The sequence below is a fragment of the Bombina bombina genome, chromosome 8, assembly GCF_027579735.1.
Source record: "Bombina bombina isolate aBomBom1 chromosome 8, aBomBom1.pri, whole genome shotgun sequence".
In the NCBI taxonomy this organism is placed as follows: Eukaryota; Metazoa; Chordata; class Amphibia; order Anura; family Bombinatoridae; genus Bombina; species Bombina bombina.
Genome location: NC_069506.1, coordinates 117,664,155 through 117,678,492, shown reverse-complemented (window position 1 = coordinate 117,678,492; position 14,338 = coordinate 117,664,155). Strand labels below are relative to the sequence as shown.

At 40.7% G+C, this 14,338-nt stretch overlaps 1 protein-coding gene across 1 annotated transcript in view; it reads left to right on the top strand.

Moving 5' to 3' along the window:
* The window catches only part of TMEM240 (transmembrane protein 240), a 171,864-nt gene that overhangs the window by 115,328 nt on the left and 42,198 nt on the right, over positions 1-14,338 (top strand). The window contains exon 3 of the mRNA XM_053689896.1: positions 182-390. Coding sequence (XP_053545871.1) covers positions 182-390 — 209 coding nt within the window. The remainder of the gene's footprint in view (positions 1-181; positions 391-14,338) is intronic.

Below are 14,338 nucleotides of genomic sequence, written 5' to 3'. Positions count from 1 at the left end.
TTTTTTCTGCCTTTTTTCTACAAATGAATGTACTGTGAGTAGTTTGTTAAGGTAAATTAAAAAATGCTCACTCTAATTAGTACTACACACTTCAGCCACTGTTTGCTTTGCTTTCGTAATGCCCCTTGATGTCCTTTACTTTTTTTTCCCTTCTCCGCATTTTACTCCGACATTTCCACAGGTATCATGTTCATTATGTTATACCATACGACGGAGACCAGTCGGTAGTGGACTCCACAGAGAATTACTTTGTCACCGACAATGTAACCAAGCAGGAAATTGACCTAATGCTGGGACTCTTGTTGGGATTTTGCATAAGCTGGTTCCTGGTCTGGATGGATGGGGTTCTTCATTATGCTGTAAGAGCATGGCGGACCAGCAGACGGTATGGTAAGTGCAGTCCTTGGGGGGGGGGTGTCTCCGTTTATCTATTCTTGTCAAGATACAGAAAATATACACAGAAAGAAATAAATAAGGGACCATTCCTGGTCATTGGGACAGTGGAGCTTTGTCTATATTTTGTAAAATCTGTTGTTATAAGAGTTACCTAAAATGTTTCTAATGTCTTATTTGCATTACATTACTGATTTGTATTAGGATGGGCAAAAACTGAATGTGCATGTAGATATAGCAGCAATTCTACACAATTATAATAGAGCTTCTCTATTTAAAATAACATGCAAGTCAAAATTTAAGGAACAGTCTAGTCAAAATTAAACTTTCATAATTCAGATAGAGCAGGCAATTTTAAGCAACTTTCTAATTTACTCCTATTATCATTTTTTCTCTGTTCTCTTGGTATCTTTATTTGAAAAAGCAATAATGTAAGCATACGAGCCAGCCCATTTTTGGTTCAGCACCTGGGTAGCACTTTCTGATTGTCGTCTGAAATGTAGCCACCAATTAGCAAACGATACCCAGCTGCTGAACCAAAAATGGCCCGGGTCCTAAGATTACATTCAAATAAAAATATAAGAGAAATTGATAATAAGAGTAAATTAGAAAGTTGCTTAAAATTGCATGCTCTATCTAATTCATGAAAGTTTAATTTTGACTAGACTATTCCTTTAAGCTTTCATGATTGAGATTAGAGGTGTATACGGGTGAAAAATTCGGTTCAGCTGAATCTTTCATTACGAATATTAAAAAAATGTAATGTATCAAATATTCGTTGCCTGTGCTATTCCATACTCAATTCATTTTAAACAAAATGAAAATCAACCATTTGTGGAACATTTACATTCGATTTTGTTAAACAAATGTAAATGTTCCTTTGCTACAGGTAAAAAAGTTCACCTGTAGCGTAAAATACTTACTTTTAGCGCACTGAAGAGCCTTGTAATCCCTTTCGTTCTTTACAGAGCTCTGGATGCGCGTTAATAGGAGGCTTAGCGCAGTGGCTCCCAGGTTGCACTAAAGGACCTTCTCCTTTCGCTCAGGCCCTGGAAATTGACGCGCTAAGCCTCCTATTAGCACGGCTGGGCTCTGTGAAAAAGAGGGCGGGATCAATGCAGCTCTCCAGTGTGCTAAAAGTAAGAATTTTAACTATTTAAAGGAAACAAATAAATACTGATCAATTTGTCATTATTCATTCTCTTTAATTTTCGTGCTGCATTCATGTGGATATTCGTTTTGTGGAAACGAGACAAATATCCTTGTTTCATTAACAAATATACATTTGTAACAAAAGAAATGCACATGTCTTATTTAGATAGAGGGTGCCGTTTACTTCTATTATCAAATTCATTTTATTACCTTAGTATCCTCTATTGAAGAGCATACCTAGATAGCCTGAGGAGTGTGCATCAGTTCTAAGTGCTGTATGTAACAATGTTTTTAACAGTTATGCATCGTTGGTTTGCTACAATGTAATAGGATGGTTACAAATATAATACTCAGGACACGTGCATACTCCTAAGCTTACCTAAGTATGATCTTCAACAATGGATACCTAGAGAAAAAGTAAACTTGATAACAGACATAAATTGGAAAGTTGATTAAAATTGCATGCTTCATCGAAAACATGAATGTTTTATATTATCTTTCATATCCCTTTAAAACATATGGATTACATTATCTTTACTCTTACTCATGATTCCATTCTGTTATTTTGTTCCCACTTAAATTCTAAATAATTTTTTTAAATGACATAATTCATCACTTTCCTTCACATTGATATTTTCATTTATTTATATTGTTTCCTAATAGCAAAATGTGTCACTGTTAGTGAATATCGGTAAAAAATTAAATATGTATGTACTATGTTCACACTTTTATAATTCCTGAGATTCCTATATGTACATTGAAATCTAGTACGTTTCCTGTTTGGGAGTACGGCTACGTGCCGAAGTAAGATTAATTTTGTCTTGAAGAAGGCTCTCATGTGAGCCGAAACGTCAACTCTGACTTTGATGACTTATTGAGACTCTGAATAAAATGATTTATGTGGTTCTTTAAAACACCCTGAGAGTGCCCTTCATGTCCAAGCTTTACATTGAAATCTAGGTATCATGGCTAAAGGTAATTCAGAAACATTTCAATGTATATTATATGGAAGGAAAGACAAAAAAAGAAGAAGTAATGAATTGAAGGCTTGTTACGTTCAAGGGATTGTTCTGTTAATATGGGACCTAGTGTCTGCTTCAAATAATATACGGTATTGTAAGGAAGCACAGTAGAATCCAGTTTTATACTTCATGTGTTAAATAGAAATCATAGCCCTGCGGAATCTGTTGGCGCTCTACAAATAACCGATAATAATAATAATAATAATGATGAATATGGGGAACTGAAGCATATATCAGATGGGATGTTTTTTAAATTTTTTAGCAAGTTCTAGAAACTCCTCTCTTGAACCATAATAAATGGGCTAAATATGAGGTAGTTCTGTGCTATCTGTTGCCCTTGTATTGTATTAGGCCATTCAAGCATTTAGGCCCCTTCCCTCAAACTCTCTTCCTCCTTATTAGCCCCTCCCACTTAACTCTCTCTGTCATCTGTGTTCACCTGACCCCACTTCCTACCTAATAGCTTTTTCTCCCAGACCTATTACCATCACGGCAAAGCCCTCTACTCCTGCCATTCCTCTCCCTTGACAGACCTCTTTCCCTTGAACCTTAGATTCTTTTCTCTGTCAGTCCTGTAAACCCTGAACTCATCCCTTCTCATTAATATGTCTTTGCTCGACCACACTTCTTCTTTCTGCCTTCTATTGGGCAGTCTCTGGCCTCTCTTCCCCTATATAAACCCCCTCTTTCAATTTTCCTTTTAAACTTCTTCCCAAACATCACACTGCATTATTCTTTCTTTTTCTTTGTCATGTTTCTTATTTCCTGTTACTTCCTCATTTTTACTCTGCTCTCTCATTTCTTGAATTCTCTTTAGGGAAGTGTCTTTTTTCTGTAACTCTGCTTTATTTTTCATTGTGATCTCTTTCTACATCTGACTCCCTCTATCTCTTTTTGAGTCCTGTCTCTCTTAGGACTATTTTTTATTCCCAACATGTACTTTAAAATATGCAGGCTACGCCTAATGGCAAATGTCTTTGTTTAGAGGATAGTAGAATGTATAGAATCCCCAACAAACAAAATATCACAAACACTATTACAAATTTATCATAACAATCAAGTGAAACCGGCACACATATTGGCCATTATTTAAAAGAAGGGACATCCTCTATCAAATGTGAGTTTCCTTATCACATTGTGAAGGACAGTACAGGGTCTGCCCCTTCCACACGACTATGTTTCAGATTCTTAGAAGACGTGTGTTTGGTTTTGGAGAAATTATTAGAATATTTATTTTTTATTTAATTTTTTCAGAATTTTCATTTGCAAATTCATGGCACTTCAACCAAATTAACAAATTTAAGAATCAAAGAAAATTAGTTGATTCATTTGTTTAATCTATAAAGGGATAATCAGATATGAAAATATGCATTTATTTTCCAGAATCGATTATCCCTTTAACAAATGAACACACACATCAACCATTTTTTCCTTAAAGGGACATGCAACCCCAATTTTTTTCTTTCATGCTTTAGATAGAACATACAATTTTAATCAAATTTGCTTCATTCTCTTAATATCATTTGTTGAAGGATCAACAATGTACTATTGGTTTCTAACTGAACACATCGGTGAGCCAATGACAATCGGTATATATATATATATATATATACAGCCACCAATCAGCAGCTAGAAGCTAGGTTCTTTGCTGCTCCTTACCTAGATAAACCTTTCAGAAATGGATATCAAGAGAAAGAAGCAAGTTAAATAACAGAAGTAAATTGGAAAGTTGTTCAAAATTGTATGCTCTGTCTAAATTATAAATGTCTAATTATGACTTTACTGTCCCTTTAACTGATTATTTGTTAACCCTTTTGTGACAGGGTTAAAGTGCCTACATCGGAACAACTGTTCCGATGTAGACAAATTGAAACTACGCGATCGTGCATACGATTGCGAGATTTCAATTATTGGATCGCATCTGGGGGCGTCCCTACAATCTTAGGAACGCCCTCCAGACCGCGATTAAATCCTTGAAGCACAGAAGGCTTCAGGACAGCCGATAGTTATGACGTTCTATTCCGTCATAACGGCTTTAAAGCCCAGTCTAATTATGACGGAATAGAACGTCATAACGGCTTTAAAAGGTTAATTAGTTGATTGTTTACAAGTGACATTCTTTATTTATTTGCAAACAAAAACTCCAAATAAAACAAATAGTTATTTACATGTCTAATTCGTAGGGTTTTTCAAGTGTTTGCTATTTCCAGAATGATCACCTGAAAGCTATATGTGTTTATTGTTGCTCATTAAAACAGACTCATTTCTTCTTTCCAAAATAAGGACGATTTACAACCACACAAAACATTCATACACTGACAGCTGTCTTTTATTTTTGTATTTTATGCATTCCAGAAGTTAATAGGTTAATTTGTGAAAATAACAAATGTAACTTGAGTGTTTAATTGCAATTAAAACTTGTTATCCAATTAATTATAGTCAATTAAGGCCATAGCAAGCTTCTTGTTAGAAACTAATAGGAAAAGTCATTACCACAGGAACATGCAGGAGTCAAGATAGACTTGATAAAGATTCTAAATACCTGTCAAACCTAAAAAGATACTCACAAGATCTCAATAGGTACAAATCTATTTCTATAGTTTTGACAACTTAAATAACTCTTATGTAACTGGACTTTAATTTTAAAGCTTTTCATTTTTTTATGTGAGCTCCCAAATAAATTTTGACAAGCAGATTAAGGTCTTTTGTATTGCTTCTCAAAATTCTACCATTAAAGAGCTACAAAAAGTACACAATGTGAAATCGAAATTGAAGGACGTTGTGAAAGCTTTGGAAGAAATACATCATTTCAAAAAATATACAGTATTGAATGGACATTGAACTCAAAAATGAATTACTCAAAAAATGTGTTATCTGTGTAATGTAGTTTCAGTATTTATTTTGTCTGCTTTTTATATATTTTACCTCTGAAAAATGTGTTTTTCCACTGCCCCAGAGAGGCCCGAGTGATCTTACAAACTTCGGAACTGTGACCCTGCAACAATGATTGTATGATTGGTGTAGGAGCTCATAAATATCTGGTTGTAACTGACCCCAGCATAATTGTAACATATACAAGACATTTTCAGTTGGTATGTTCCTGAATTCCAAGTTAATGCAAACATTACAATTGCTCTACAAAATTATGTGTGTGTACAGGACTTTGAAATTCATTATTTACTTGCTGATATAGACTATGTACTGTATATTATTATTTCATTGAACGTCCCTTTAAAGGGACATTGTACACTAGATTTTTATTTGCATAAATGTTTTGTAGATGATCCATTTATATAGCCGATACAGGGTTTTTTTTTAAAAAAAAAATGTATAGTTTTTCTTATTTTTAAATAACATTGTACTGATCTTCAGACTCCTAACCAAGCCCCAACGTTTTAGAAGTAGACTGTTGTCTACCTACTCCATCTTGCTCCTGTTTGTGTAAAGGGTCTTTTCATATGCAGGGGGAGGGGATAGTATCTGTTCTTTTTGCTTTCCAGCCCATTTCAGTGGTTGTCCCAGCCTAACCTTTTCAACATTGCTAAACTGGGAGCTTTTAATTAAGTTTTTAAAAGGTTTTATACTGGATTTTGAGATCACTACCTGTGCATATTCTTCTTTATAGTAGTGTTGATTACATGCAGTTATATGAAACTTGGTGTATACTGTCCCTTTAATATTTGCTTTGAACAGTATCAGGAGTAAGTCCAGTTGCTCTCACTATTCCTTTTATACACACTGACAGTCATGGTGATAATATATTATTTCAAATAAGCAGTGGTGACAGGGTTGTCCATTCTAGCACCCTACTGTGTAAGAATGCTTGTTCAAGCACACATTGGGGCCGATTTATCATCAGTCTGTCCGACATGATCCGCTCAGCGGATCATGTCCGACAGACATTGATGAATGCCAACAGCGCTGCTTGTGCAATGCCGCCCCCTGCAGATTTGCGGCCAATCAGCTAGCAGGGGGTGCCAATCAGCCCGATCATATAGGATCGGGCAGATTGATGTCCACAGCCTCAGAGCAGGAGGACCAGTTATGAAGCAACGGTCTGCTTCATAACTGCTGTTTCCGGCGAGCCTGAAGGCTCGCACGGAAACAGGGGCATCAAGTTCCATTTGGAGCTTGATAATCTGGCCCCATAATGTTGTTTATCGCCAGTATGAGCACACATATACATGTTTAATAACTTGTGATGGTATTTGGCTGGATTCAAGAACATGCCAACTTGAAAATAGTTTTTGTCAATCAAGGTCTAGTCTAGCAAAACTGCCATTCTGTGTATGGTGTATGCTGCCGTGCAACATTCAGATGTTCTGAGTTCTAATTCTATGCATATTTGGACCTTAGTTACTAAATTACCTCTTTTTCTATTTTGACTGATTTAGAGGTTCATTTTTCTACAATAATTTCAGATAAAATGTGGTTTTATAAGCATATAATAAGCGCATTTTCTTATCTTAGTGCTTAAAACAATATCTCACAATCAAATTTAAAGATGTCATTCAAGATTAAAAAAAAGTGTCAAAATTCTTATATGACATTTTTATAGAAATTTTGCTTCCTTTACTTTTTATGCAAAGTGCTAAAGGCAGTTTTACATTGAGATCACGATTCACACTTATTTGCAAACTATGGATTTGTTCAAGCTAACGTCTTCCCCATTACCAATTGGGGCTCAATTCTCTGCTCAGACATTATCATTAGACGTGTGCATAAATTTTGTTACCAATGCATATTCGTTAATGAAACACAGATATTCGTCTCTTTAACAAGACAAATAACTGAACAAACGCAGCACGAAATTCAGCATTATTCATTTGTTTTCTTTAAATTATTCAAAAATACGCACCTAAGCACACTGTAGAGCCATGCTAATCCTGTCCTCTTCTTCATAGAGCCACAGTAACAGGAGGCTTAGCGCGGAGGCTCCCAGGGCCTGCACTAAAGAAGAAGGTCTGGGAGCTGCCACTCTAAATCTTGTATTATTGCAGCTGTGGTTTTTGTTAAGAAGAGGAGCAGGATAGCGAGGCTCTCAAGCGCACTTAGGTAAGTATTTCCATCTAAAGGGGAGAAGAGTCCACGGCTTCATTCATTACTGTTGGGAATTAAAAAACTGGCCACCAGGAGGAGGCAAAGACACCCCAGCCAAAGGCTTAAATACCTCCCCCACTTCCCTCATCACCCAGTCATTCTTTGCCTTTTGTCACAGGAGGACGGCAGAGAAGTGCCGAAGATTGGAGTAGTCTCTTATGGAGGGTAGTACTCTTTGAATGGGACTGGAGTTTTAAGTAGTCATGTCAGCCTCTCAGTGAGAGCCTGGGTGAAAGTTAGAGTCTGGAGATACAGGGATTGTCTTTCTGCAAACCTATCCCGACTCATATTAACAGCTCCACAAGCAATCAGCGTTGACGAGTTTTGCTTCCTGCTTTTTACACTCAACTCCATGTCAGGAGCGAGACTACTAACCTGTCACACTTGATAGGCCGTGTTCCTGCTCCACGGCGTAGATTCTGGTAAGATAATTTCATTTTTATTACATAATGATAACATGGAAGACAGGGTCAAAGTGTGATGCCTTTTATCTTTAGAAAATCAAGGGTTAATATTCATGTAAAGGGGATTATTGAACAGGGGGGGTTATACATTATATTGTTTATTGTGTCATTGATGCGTTATGTGCAAGATGAGGCTCTGGCAATGTGTGGAACTTTCAGGTGACTTACGGGAGTATGGCGTGGCCATGTTTTGGCGCGTTTTCTCCTTAGGCAGGGGCGGTTCCTGCCTGGCATTCCATGTGACTGGGTGTGGCTATCTATCTTCCTCTGTTGATCAGCGGCCCAGGAGATGAAACGGTTTCTGTAGTCCGGGTCATAGGAGGTGGTGAGTGCCCCGGCCATTGGAGTTTATAAAGGTGCCTATTTATTAAGTTAATCTAGTCCTTAATATCAGCGCAAGCTATGGAGAACTCTGACGCGTTAACTAGGTCTCATTCCTGTGTTTATTCCACATGCCTTAATAAAGTTACGACATCTAAGAGCAAATGGATGTCTAGTACTACTGAACCATCCACCTCTGAGGGGTCCACGTCCCATGAAGTGCGTTTCCTGCATCCATCTCCAATTGCACATGCAGAGCCCCAGGGTCCAACCATTACTCCTGCGGGAGAGATTTGTTGGCCATCAGATTTTGCGGATCAACTGCAAACGGCGGTATCAAAAATGATCCATGCCTTACCACGTTTTAAGCGCAAGCGTAGGGTGTATCATGGTGGCCCGGCCCAGGGGTTGTCTAGGCCTGTGGAAATTTTTGAGGCGTTATACAATGACAAGTCCCACTCCAACTCTTCAGAGGAGGCCCCTTCTGGGTCGGAGTCCGTGTCACCTAAACCACCGGTGGCGGAGGAGCCTGACTTTAGGTTTAGGATGGAGAATTTGCGCTTTTTTTCTGAAGCAAGTGCTTGATACTCTGGAGGTTCTGGAACCGAAACTTCCAGAAGAACCTGCTATTCCTAAGCTTGATAAGGTATAGGTTGGTGCCTCAGGCCTTCCCGGTTCCTGTCAAGATGGCAAATATTATTAAGAATGAATGGGAGCGATTAGGTTCTTCCTTTTCCCATTCTTCTTCCTTTAAAAAACTGTTCCCCATCCCAGACTCTCAGCTGGAGCTGTGGGGTACTGTCCCTATGGTGGATGGTGCTATCGCCATGCTCGCAAAGCGGACAACTATTACCCTAGAGGATAGTTCGTCATTTAAAGAGCCCATGGATAAAAAATTGGAAAACATGTTAAGGAAAATGTTTCAACACACAGGGTTTGTTTTTCAGCCAGCAGCGGCTGTAGCTGCGGTCGCCGGAGCTGCAACATATTGGTGTGAATCCCTGTGTGAAATGGTTGAGGGGGAGACTTCCATCAACAAGATACAGGACAAGATTAAGGCGCTGAAGATCGCCAATTCTTTCATATGTGATGCCAATATGCAAATTATTCGCCTGAACGCTAAGGTGTCAGGTTTTTTCCTTTTTAGCTTGCAGGGCTCTGTGGCTAAAGTCTTGGTCTGCGGACATGACCTCTAAGTCGAGGCTGTTGTCCCTTCCTTTTCAAGGAAAGATTCTATTCAGTCCAGGATTGGATTCGATCATATCCACGCTTACGGGAGGCAAGGGAGCTTTCCAACCGCAGGATAAGAAGGCTAAGCCTAAAGGATCTACTTTCGTATGGACAAGGCCCAGCGCCAGCAGCCCGCCGCAAAAGTGGAACAGTCCAAGGGAACTTGGAAACTGGCTCATTCTTGGAGCAAGTCTAAGCAGAGCAAGAAACCCGCCAAGACAAAATCGGCATGAAGAGAGGGCCCCCGACCGGTCTCTGGACCAAGTAGGGGGCAGATTATCTCTCTTCTCAGAAGCATGGTTGCAGGACATTCAGCATCCTTGGGTTCTGGACGATGTTGCCCAGGGCTACAGGATAGGGTTCAGATCCCATCCGCCCAGGGGCAGATTCCTCCTATCAGACCTTTCTTCAAGACCAGAAAAGAGAGAAGCCTTTCTAGAATGTGTGAGAGATCTCTCCTCTCTAGGTGTCATCATACAGGTACCCCAAACAGAAAGGGGTCTAGGGTACTATTCAAATCTTTTTGTGGTTCCAAAGAAGGAGGGCACGTTCCGCACGATTCTGGACCTAAAGTCTTTAAACAGGTTTCTGAGTGTTCCATCGTTCCAAAATGGAAACAATCAGATCTATTCTGCCCCTAGTTCAAGAGGGACAGTTCATGACAACCATAGACTTGAAGGACACTTACCTTCATGTGCCAATCCACAGGGACCACTTTGAGTTCCTGAGATTTGCGTTTCTGGACCAACACTTCCAATTTGTAACCCTTCCTTTTGGTCTGGCGGCAGCCCCAAGAGTCTTCATGAAGGTTCTGTGGGAGCTACTTGTGGTGGCCAGAGCCAGAGGCATTGCGGTGGCACACTATCTGGACGACATCCTAGTCCAGGCACGTCACTCAGTCTCTCAGAGGATCATTCGAGGGCTCTTCTTCTTTTGCTCAAATCTCACGGTTGGAAGATCAACTCAAGAAAGAGTTCCCTGATTCCCAGAAACAGGGTGGAGTTCCTGGGTACGATAATAGACTCTATGTCCATGAAACTTGTTTTCACAGACCGTTGACGCAGGAAGATTGCATCCTCTTGTCTTGCCCTTCAGTCCTCCTCAAGCCCCTCGGTGGCTCAGGGTATGGAGGTGATCCGACTCATGGTTTCCAGCATAGATGTCATTCCATTCACCAGGTTCCATCTCAGACCTCTTCAATTGTGCATGTTGAGACAGTGGAGCGGCGATCATTCAGATCTATCATAGCCGATATCCATGGATGCTTGGACTCGGATCTCCCTCTCCTGGTGGATCCGTCCGGACATCCATCTTGAGGCGTCCTGGAAGATTGTCACCACGGACGCGAGTCTGGAAGGATGGGGAGCTGTTTGGGTTGTCAAGATGGCACAAGGAAAATGGTCCCGGGAAGAATCTCTCCTTCCGATAAATATTCTGGAACTCCAAGCAATCTACAATGTTCTGAAGGCATGCCCTCTTCTGGGGTTGTTCAGCTTCATCAGATTCCAGACAACATTACCTCGGTGGCTTACATCAACCATCATGGGGGTACGAGGAGCTCCTTAGCTATGAGGGAGATGTCTTGGATCTCGATCTCAGTGATTCACATTCCAGGTGTGGACAACTGGGAAGCAGACTTTCTCAGCAGACAATCCTTCCATCCGGGGAAATGGTCCCTTCACCCTGAAGTGTTTGCCGAGATTTTTCTCAGGTGGGGAACGCCGGAGATAGATCTCATCGCGTCCAGACTCATTTGCAAGCTACCCCGATACAGGTCAAGGTCCAGGGATCCCCAGGCAGAGCTAATATATGCCTTAGCGGTGCCTTGGGGGTTTAGCCTAGCTTAAAATTTTCCACCGTTACCACTTCTACCTCGTGTTGTGGCACAAATCAAACAAGAGCAAGCTTCGGCTATTTTGATTGCTCCATTGTGGCTGCGGAGGACGTGGTTTGCGGATCTGGTGGGGATGTCATCCTCACCGCCGTGGAGGTTACCCGGTCGCAGGGATCTGCTGGAGCATGGCCCCTTTCAACATCAAAATCTCGATTCTCTGAGGCTGACTGTGTGGAGATTGAACACCTAGTCTTGGCAAATAGAGGCTTTTCGTAAAGGGTGATTGATACTCTAATTCAGGCAAGAAAGCCAATGACTCGTCGCATCTACCATAAGGTGTGGAGGACTTACTTGTCCTGGTGTGAGAAGCATGGATATCCTTGGTAAAAGATGAAGGTATCCAGGATTCTGTCCTATCGCCAAGACAGTTTGGAAAAGGGTGTTGCCGCTAGTTCCTTAAAGGGACAGATTTCAGCATTGTCAGTCTTGTTGCATAGGAGACTTGCTGAGCTCCCTGACATCCAATCCTTTGTTCAGGCCCTGTCTAGAATCAGGCCTGTCTTTAAACAGTCTGCTCCCCCGTGGAGATTAAACTTGGTCCTTAAGGTTTTGCAGAGGGTTCCATTTGAGCCTATGCATTCCATTGACATTAAGATTCTGTCCTGGAAGGTTCTCTTCCTGTTGGCCATTGCATCGGTACGCAGAGTATCTGAACTGGCTGCCTTGCAATGTGAGCCACCTTATCTGTTTTTTCATGCGGATAAGGCTGTGCTTCGCACTGGTTTGGGGTTTCTTCCCAAGGTGGAGTCTAACCGTAACGTCAATCAGGAAATAGTGGTTCTGTTTTTGTGTCCTAACCCTTCTTCTTCTAAGGAGAGGTTACTTCATAATCTGGATGTGGTTCGTGCCCTGAAGTTCTATCTTCAGGCTACGAAGGATTTTAGACAGTCTACATCTCTTTTTGTGGTGTATTCAGGGTAGCGCAAGGGGCAGAAAGCCTCTTCTACTTCTTTGTCCTTTTGATTGAGGAGCTTGATTCGCTTGGCCTATGAGACAGCGGGACATAAGCCTCCTCAGAGGATAATGACTCATTCAACTAGAGCTGTGGCTTCGTCTTGGGCCTTCAAGAATAAGGCCTCTATGGAGCAAATTTGTAAGGCGACTACCTGGCCCTCCTTACACACTTTTACAAAGTTTTCCAAATTTGACATATTTGCTTCTGCGGAAGCTGTTTTTGGGAGAAGGGTTTTGCAGGCAGTGGTGCCCTTAGATTAGGGTCCGCCTTTTCCCTCCCGGTTTCATTCAGTGTTCTCTAGAACTTGGGTATATGTTCCCAACAGTAATGAATGAAGCCATGTACTCTCCTCCCCTTTAGATGGAAAACATACATTATGCTTACCTGATAATTTCATTTCTATCGAGGGGAGGAGAGTCCACGGCTCCCACCCTTGTCTCCGATGGGTGGACCTAAATTTTATTTATCTTCTGGCACCGTTTATACCCTGATATTTCTCCTACTGTTCCTTGTTCCCTCTGCAGAATGACTGGGGGATGAGGGAAGTGGGGGAGTTATTTAAGCCTTTGGCTGGGGTGTCTTTGCCTCCTCTTGGTGGCCAGGTTCTTAATTCCCAACAGTAATGAATGAAGCCGTTGACTCTCCTCCCCTCGATGGAAATGAAATTATCAGGTAAGCATAATTTATGTTTTTAGTCGCTTCATGATAACTTTTTCCCCTGTAGCAATGAAACATACTTTTGCTTAACGAAAACGAATGTAAATTGTCCACGAATGATAAGTATTTGTTTAATGTAATGAGATTAATGCACATGCGCTGAATATTCAAAATACAAAGTATTTTGAATATTCGGGACAAAAGATTCGGTCGAACTGAAAATTTGGTCCATGCACATATCTATAGTCTATAGAAAATATTGTTCAATGCTTCATGGTCTTTCACAAATCAAAATCTCTGCTACTTTACCAAAACAAGATTTTTTGGATCTTTTGGTGCTGTGGAGGTTTTTATTTAATTTAAGGGTGTACAGCAACTCTTGTTTTTCATGTGCACCTTTAAGGCAAACTTTTGGATGCTGCACCATGACTTACAATATACAGGCGTACCTCAGAGATATTGCGGGTTCAGTTCCAGACCATAGCAACAAAGTGAATATAGCAATAAAGTGAAGACAAAACAAATATCAATCTCTCGGGACTGTTAGCAAAAAGAATTTGTAGTAAAACCGGTCATACAGTTGTGTAAAGTATCTTACCGTTGTACATAGCTGATGTATGCGCTTTAAACTCACTGTCCCGGCTCAGCGCTGTCCCCAGAGCCTGTCCGGTAGGGTAAGTTAAGTTGCTTTTATGGCTCAGCTTTGTCCTCAGAGCCCATCCAGTAGAATGTAGTGAATGGCTAGCCTGTGCTATTGAATAGCAACATGGGCTTATTTTCTGCTCCGGAGACCCGGTCCGGGAGCGACGCATCTGCGCACTCATCCTCCCGGCTTCTGTGAGTCAATCAAGGGAGACTTCCGAAGCATGTGATAAGGCCCTTCCAATCACAAGTAGCAACAGTTAAAGCATCTAGCCAATGCAAGACAAGCAGTAGATGTGAATTCGTAAATGAACACAGACCTGGTTCCGGGGGTAAAAGTAAGATGAGTCCAGGTAGGGGATGGGGACTCCTAGTAATCCCTGTAGAGTGTAGGACAAAAGAGAAAAAGTCCTGGAGACATCCAAAATAAATAAAACCAGCTTTATTGGATATTCAGTTAAAAACAAAGCATACAGAAGACACAGGGTTCTAGCTGGACCTATGCGTT